The sequence below is a fragment of the Saprolegnia parasitica genome (genome assembly GCF_000151545.1).
Source record: "Saprolegnia parasitica CBS 223.65 unplaced genomic scaffold supercont2.148, whole genome shotgun sequence".
Lineage (NCBI taxonomy): Eukaryota > Oomycota > Saprolegniomycetes > Saprolegniales > Saprolegniaceae > Saprolegnia > Saprolegnia parasitica.
In genome coordinates, this window is record NW_012156542.1 from 52,145 (window position 1) to 59,885 (window position 7,741).

A 7,741-nucleotide genomic window follows, 5' to 3' on the forward strand; every position below is an offset into this window, starting at 1 on the left:
TTGTTGTTGTTGAACCGAGTTATATTACATGCAATTATAAAGATATGGTGGACTTCTTAAAGCGCTCGTGAGGCTTGGACGGTACTTCAGCGAGGAGCGTTAGTGGTCGTGATTCGAGATTGTGCGAGGGACCAGGTAGCGTGCACACCAAGGGTCGTCACGGAGAGCAGCCAGCGACGCGTCGAGAGATGGCACCACCGCGAGACGAGCTAAGTGCCGGACGTGCAATCGTGCGATAGTAGCTGCCCGTTAAGAAACATTTTGTCAAGGGCTTCGCGAGCTGCAACATGGAACCGGATCCACGCAATCAATAAGCTGATCAATAAGGTACGAAACGATGGCGTCTTGCGGTGCGAGGCAGCGAGAGAGGACATCGACTGCTCCATCGTAGAGGCCGATGACTGATGTGCACGGATCGGATCGACAAAGGTTATCCGCTGGTGCCAGAAGATTGACTTGGATAGGATGCGTGGATAGCTCGATATCAAGCGTTAAGCAGGAGTTTCGACCATTGGGGTAGGCTCCTCCAGGAATATTCACTAATGTCAGTTCTTATCTTGTTTTCTGGTGCGCGCGTGTGAAGGCCAGGACTGGAACCACCTCGCAAGGCGCGGGGAAGACATCAATGATAATGCTCCAACGCCAGTTGCGTCCCCAACGAACTTCTGTTGCAGCTTCGTCCTGTCCAACGACGACAGGCGTGTCGTGCGTCGCAGCAGTGCGTCGTCGTCTCTTCCTTCCTTCCCACCACTATCTGGTACCTACCAGAATCAGCACTGAGAGCGTCCCGGCCTTTCTCCCAAAAGTGAATCATCAAAAGAAAAATACAGTGTTTCGACGCGCAAAACGCTGGATTTTACATGGTTCGACTGGAGATCATGTTTAATTGGAATTCTGTGTGGAATCGAGTACACACTAGGTCTCGAGTTGGTCTCGACGCCTCGGGTGTCATGCACAGGATGCTGTGAGGAGAGTATTTTAACCGCAGGTTGCGAGCAATGAGGTCAAGCAGTCTCGCACGGTGTCTCCTAAAGCGACAAGTCAACGCATGCAGCTGCATCGCACTGTTTCTCACTTGTATAATACCTTGCATCCGAATAAACCACGAGAATAAGCGTTCAGAATACATTTCACTCGTCTCAATTCTTCACAGTGAACTATACCACCCGGCTCTCTCAACCGCGTCTGAATGGCTCAAACCCTACGACTCATCATTTTGCCGACGCGTTGGTCCTTTCCTCGAATAACGTCAAAACAGGATTAACCAAATATGTACTTTGTTGTGGGTCGCGCTGCGATGATCCGCCGCCGTCACCCTGCATCTCGAGCACCCATCGCCGGCGCCTATGACCACCATGTGTTGCACGCGGCACCCGCACCGAATCCCATGTTCCGCAAACCCTTTCTCGATGCCAGCAGATTATCAATTCAGAGGCGTCGAGTCCAATTGATGCAGTGAGCTTCTCACATTAACTTTTACCCATTTCGACAAAAGGCAACATGCAACGGCAACCTCGACCTTGGTACCGCGTCCGCGACCCGCTGCTGCGCGAGTGCATCGCCGAGGTCCTCGGCACATTTGTCATGATGGCCTTTATCAACGGCGTCGTCGCCCAGGTCGTCCTCGGCGAGGGCAAGAACGGCGACTACACGCACATCTCGATCGGGTGCGGCCTCGCCGTCACCTTTGGCATCCACGCCGCCGGCGGCGTCTCGGGCGCGCACCTCAACCCGAGCGTCTCGTTCGCGCTCTGCGTCTATGGCATCATGCCGTGGCGCAAGTGGCCGTTCTACATGGTGTCGCAGATGCTTGGCGCGTTCCTCGGCGCACTCTTTGTCTTTATCATCTACCTCCCGGCCATCAACGTGTACGACGGCGACCGCGTCTGGAACAAGACGGGCGGCATCTTTGCGACGTACCCGCAGTCGTACGAGAACCACGGCAGCGCGTTCGTGTGCGAGATGCTCGGCACATTCATGCTCCTCCTCACCATCATGAGCGTCGACGACAACAAGAACATGCCGACCAACGGCATCATGAAGCCGCTCACGGTCGGCGCGATCGTCGTCGCGATCGGCATGAGCTTTGGCATGCCGACCGGGTATGCGCTGAACCCGGCCCGCGACTTTGCGCCGCGCGTCTTTACGTACCTCGTCGGGTATGGCTCCGAGGTCTTTACGGGCGCGAACCACTACTTTTGGGTGCCGATGGTGGCGCCAATGGTCGGCGCGACCTTGGGTGCGGGCTGCTACAAGGCGTTTCTGTCCAACCACCATGACGACGACGACACCAGCGTGGATGGCGAAAAGTACCAGCAGCAAGCCACACCCCCCGTCGGCGGTTACGTAGGTGATATGGTCTAGGACGTTTTGTAGAGTAATATATGGTTGTTGTTGAGGACAAGTCGACGCGTTTATGTTGGGTTGAGCGGCATGCGTCGAGCTGCCTTGTTGTCGATCGTGCTGCGCGGCGCCGAAGCAAGATTGACTAGAAAGAATGAAAATAGGATTAAATACAGTAAAATAAGAAAAAATCATCCAGCACGAGCATCGGCACGTTAACGGACGAGCTCCAGAATGCCACAGTGTGTCTTCGCTGCACGGGCGAATTGGACTCGCCAACAGAGCCTCAGAGACGCCGCGCTTCGGAGCTTGGTGGTACGGCACAGATGGTTTCGGAGAGAATACAACTGTTTTTTGCTAGAACACACTGGATGTGTGGAGATTGTAGTCATAGTTGCATGCAACCATACTTGTTTTGTGTTAATTCGAAAGATAAAGCTATATAAAGACGCATTTCGTCCACACCCCGAGTAACTACACTACTTGGCCAAGGGCTCGGGAGCAGGGGTCGCAAGTGGCAGGCTCTCGGCTGTCTCGATCGTGACCTCGGGCAACGACGGCACCACGACGAGTGGCGCAGTCTCCATGCACACGGAGGCTTTGGCGCCACCAAAAACCGAGAGACCTGTGATGCGTACGAGGGGCGCATTCGCCCCAAGCGACGCCGACTGGTTGTTTGCATTCTTGAAGGAGCCAAAGATGCTGAGCCCCGACGTTTCGCAGCGGACGCCGCGCGGAAGGATGAGCTTGACCCCGCCAAGGACGGCACAGATCTGAACTTCGGTGACCGGGTGCACGAACGTCGCCTGGGTCAGATCGACCGTCGCGCCCTTGAGAACGACTGTGATGACGATGCGTCTGGGCACAACGATGGGGCCGGCGGCGTGGATGAAGGACCCGGCGCTGATAAAGAGGGTGCCGCCGCCGTAGCCCATTTTGTGGGCGTCACGTTCGGCTTGGAGGTGCGCCGTGTTCCCGACGAGGTACTGCGGCTGGTGCGTCGAAAGGTAGGCGGTCGTCTGCATCGTGCAAGGTGAATGAAAGACTAAGTGTACTTGAGTGGGCGCCGGCGACTGTCGCACTGGCCTGTCCAGATGGAGAATATATGTCATTTTCCGATTGAAAAGCTAAAGAAAACGAGAATGTTGGCGGTCCGCGCGCCGTGATTGGCGGATGAATTTGAATTGATGTCATGGGCCTTGGTAACTGTGGACATGGGAGCGCGGCGCCGCTGGATGGATGATGCTGACAACGACCAGCGAAGCTGCAAGTAAATCTATGCGCGTCGTTGGCACGGTGCCGGGTGCTCGGCTTCGTGGTCGCTTCGAGAGATGTGTCGTTGGAGGGTTACGTAATCGACGGTTGCTTCCAACCCCGTTGGACTGGGCCACGCTTCGCGTAAACATGGCCAATGAGTATCGATTTTCTGCAAGATGCATAGGGGATAGACCACGCTTTGAGTCCGACCTGCGACGGACCATGGACATTTGCGCAGCAGACGTCGCCTTCTCTCGTATTGAAGCGCCTGCAGATTCAGGGCTTGGGCGCCAAGCAATCAAGGATCCCGAAAAAACACAAAGCGACATCAGCACACTCCAAATGCAACTGAAACGCGGTAGTCATGGTTGGCAATGTTATGATGTAGCCGAGAGGAAAGACGGCATTGTGGACCGCCACGTCATCTATGTTGTGTGTGACTAGCCTTAGTCGTTCCGTTAGTCGAAATGAGATCATTAATACGAGCAAGGTACCGTATACCCTTGGTACCAATAACGGACCGAGTATTCCGGTCGGAAGTATGCAAGCACTTTTCGCTCTACAGAATCATAGCATGCTTGAAAACATCACAAGTCTAGCACTGCCTAATCATTTAGTAAAAAAGGGAGTACATTGTACAAACAAACACGCATTTGCATTACGTAGTGATGTTACAACCAGGTGAAACCAAACCTCGTCAAGACGCTGGGACCGATCCACGACTTAGTAGCCGCACCAGACCGTGCCGTAGTACGGCGCAAGCATTTGGCAGTTGCCAGCGTCGTAGCCTTGCTGGCAAATGCCGTGGTACGGATAGTAGCAGCCGTCGCAGCCGTTGCACTGGTCGTTGGGCGCCGCCGTCGGGTTCATGTCGTCGTTGTTGTTGTCATTGTTGTTGTTGTGGTCATTGTTGTTGTTGTTGTCGTCGTTGCGGCGGCCAATCTCGGGGTACGACGGGTGCTCGGCGACGTTGCACATGCCCTGGCGACCGACGCCGCGCTGGAGGTACATGTAGCCGCCCTCGCCCCAGCCAGTGCCCCACGAGTTCTTGATCTTAAAGTGCTGGACGCCGTCCTTCGTGCCGTACCCGACCGCCAAGACGGCGTGGTCCGAGCGTGCACCGGGGCACTGGCGGATCACGCCGCGCTTGTAGTTCTTCCAGACGTTGTTGCCGGCCTCGACGACGACCTGGACGGGCTGGCTCGAGAGTGCGTTCTGGAGTGCGCTCTCGCCTTGGATCTCGACCGTGCGACCGATCTGTAGCTTTTGCTTGTTGCAGCTGTAGCATTGGCCGTCCTGCTTGGTGTTGCCCGACTGGTACGGGTACTCGGACTCCATGCAGACACCGGTCTCGCGAATGTAGTCGAGCGCCTTCCAAGGCCAGCCGCCCTGGCAGCCGTTGCCGGCGCCGCGCGCGCAGCTCACGAGCTGCTGCTGCGAGAGGTCGAGACGCTGGCCCGTCACGAGGCAGTGCGAGAACGCGGCCTGGCCCGTCGACGAGAACGTCCAGCACGACCCGCACTCGCCTTGGTGCTTGACCGGACCGTTGCACTGGTGGGTGGCCCAGTCAACGTCGCTCGCTTCGCGTTGCGCCGATGTGAGCTCGCGGGCAACGTGGTCGGCGGCGCGCAGTTTGCGATCGTCGTTGCCAAACGACTTCATGACAAAGGCCGCAAACTCGGTTTCGTTCAGGAGCGCGAACGGGTTGTGCACGGAGAACTCGGCTTCAGGGTGCTCCTTGTTGAGCTGGTCGACGATCTTCTTGGTCTCCTGGAAGCGCTGGAGCTGGATCGCGTCTTCCGACTCGGCGCCTTCCTGGCGGCCGTTCGACTCGACGGTCGGCACAAAGCCGCTCTCGATGGCCTGCTGACCAACCTCGCTGGCCTTCCACTCTTCAAACTCGCGGACAAGGTCGAGGCTTTCTTGGCCAAAGACGTCGGCGGCGGCGGCGGTCGTCGCGAGGGCGGCGACAAGGATCGTGGCTGCGTGGATCATGATGATGTGTGGGAAATGGAAAGTTGTGGAATGAGCTCTCGGGATGTGGTGCACGCCGGCGTGTAGAAGGGACGCGGAATCATACGCAGCGCAAGTCTGCTTTTCAAGAAGTCTGCTTTCCAAGAAGCGTGCGACGCGGAGCTTGATCTATGATACAACGCGTGGTGCATCGTACTGCATGTAGTGGAGATGCCGGGATCAATTCTGAAGTTGAGAAAGGGACGACATACATTACCACAGAGACGCACTGACACAGCTGTTGCGGGTCCGAGGCGTGAAACCACATGTATCGGAGATGAGCGATTCAGCAAGCAAAAGGCTATGCACGAGCTACGTGGTCGGATCCAGACGTTGGCTTCGACTGTTCCTTGCGCTCCACTATTGTCATAACGTTGCAAGCCCGTGAGCAGGTCCACAGCAGCGCGGGCTCGGAGAGCTGGCTCGTTCTCTGACGTAGCACCCAGGTGCTGGCGTCCCGTGCCCTCATTAGCTAGCAGACGTGCATAGTACTCGATTCGGTACAGGTACAGTATCGACACTATACTGACCAAAGACCAAGCCGGAGAGGCAGCGAGAACTCGGATCTCCTGCATCGAACATGGGTTCATCTGCGACGGCGCGCTCCGGAGGTAGGGGTAGGTGTAGGGGTATCAGTCGGGCGTCCGCAAGGCAGCGATTCTAGCCACGCGTCGGTAGACGTCTGATAAATCAGTCGAACGAATTCCCGTCGCATGCATCCGCCGATAGTGTATTCGAAATGTGCCCCATGGAAGGCATCAAAGGAATTATGTTGTAGTATTTCCATCAACTCCAACACTATCGTCAAACACGCATTTCTAAACGTAAAAATACGCGAGAATTGATACCGTATCCAAGATGCGCGGTCCTACCGATGCTTGCACTATATAGCGTCCGTGGCAGCAAAGTCTCGCCCTCAATCGTTTGGCGCAGGCTCGCTCGTGACGGCGTCAGCCATCGCACAGGCCACACCGCCGTCGAATCCAAGTCCATGGCACGGAGACGATAGTTGGGTAGCTGTAGAATCCGCGCAAGGCGGTCGCCGTCGTCGAGGTAATGGTCGACACGGGTGCAGGAACCGACCCGGTCGTGGTTCCAGTGGGCCAACCGGTTGCGACCCGTTGCCGTCGACGCAGCCAGGATGGCAGGAATGGCGCCGCCGCCTTCTCGACATGGTACAAACCAATGCACGGCTGCTTGTGGGCACGGCGGTCTCACTTGTCGTCGTTGGCAAAGGGGCGGCGATCGCGCCGTTGTCGTGGTCGCTGCCTTCTTCGCACGGATTGGCGGAAATCAATAGAAATGAAGCCTGCGGATTTGGTCGCAGCTTTGATCTCTCTCATTAGCCAAAACGGAATGCATGCCAACTGCTGATTGGCCACATCCATGATTTGCTACTGCCACATCCATGATCTGCGTCAAACGATCCAACACTTGAAGCGGTTTTTCATGATACAACACACAATGTACACTACTACGCCGGCTTAGTTGCCACACCAGATAGTACCATAGTACGGCGTCATGACGTCGCACGTGGCCTTATCAAAGGCCGGCTGGCACGCGCGCTGGTTGGGGTAGTAGCAGCCCGTGCAACCGCCGCAGTTGTTGGACGGCGCCTTGGATGTTGGGGTCGGCTTAGTCGTGGGCTCGCCGGACGTCGGCTTGGGCTGATGCGTCGGCTTGGGCTTGTGCGTCGTGGGCGAGGTCGTGGGCTTGCCGGTAGGCTTGGTTGTGGGCTTGCCGGTAGGTTTGGTCGTGGGCTTGGTCGTGGGCTTGGTCGTGGGTTCGTCTGTGGGCTCGTCCGAGGGTTCGTCCGACGTTGGCGCAGGCGTCGGCTTGTCAGACGTCGGCTTGGGCGACGATGCGAGCTTGGGGTACGACGGGTACTCGGCGACGTTGCACATGCCCTTGCCGCCGACACCGCGCTCGAGATACATGTAGCCGCTCTCGCCCCACGTCGTGCCCCACGAGTTCTTGATCTTGAAGTGGTTGACACCGTCTTTGGTGCCGTACCCGACAGCAATGACGGCGTGGTCGACGCGCGCCCCGGGGCACTGGCGAATGACACCTTTCTTGTAGTTCTTCCAGACGTTGTTGCCGGCCTCGACAGCGACCTCGACGACCTGGT

The 7,741-nt window shown here is 56.9% G+C and overlaps 3 protein-coding genes across 3 annotated transcripts; 1 reads left to right on the forward strand and 2 right to left on the reverse strand.

The window, feature by feature from the left end:
• Window positions 1-1,500: 1,500 nt before the first annotated feature.
• On the forward strand, window positions 1,501-2,376 carry SPRG_15079 (hypothetical protein; the record flags this gene model as incomplete). Its single annotated transcript, XM_012354169.1, has 2 exons — window positions 1,501-2,334; window positions 2,365-2,376. 2 exons carry the CDS (start codon window positions 1,501-1,503, stop codon window positions 2,374-2,376), a joined length of 846 nt encoding a protein of 281 aa, XP_012209559.1.
• Window positions 2,377-2,822: 446 nt separating this feature from the next.
• Window positions 2,823-3,368, reverse strand: SPRG_15080 (hypothetical protein; the record flags this gene model as incomplete). Its single annotated transcript, XM_012354170.1, has 1 exon — window positions 2,823-3,368. The coding sequence occupies one exon, from the start codon at window positions 3,366-3,368 to the stop codon at window positions 2,823-2,825; it is 546 nt and encodes a 181-aa protein (XP_012209560.1).
• Window positions 3,369-4,254: 886 nt separating this feature from the next.
• On the reverse strand, window positions 4,255-5,595 carry SPRG_15081 (hypothetical protein; the record flags this gene model as incomplete). Its single annotated transcript, XM_012354171.1, has 1 exon — window positions 4,255-5,595. One exon carries the CDS (start codon window positions 5,593-5,595, stop codon window positions 4,324-4,326), a length of 1,272 nt encoding a protein of 423 aa, XP_012209561.1. The 3' UTR covers window positions 4,255-4,323.
• Window positions 5,596-7,741: the final 2,146 nt, after the last annotated feature.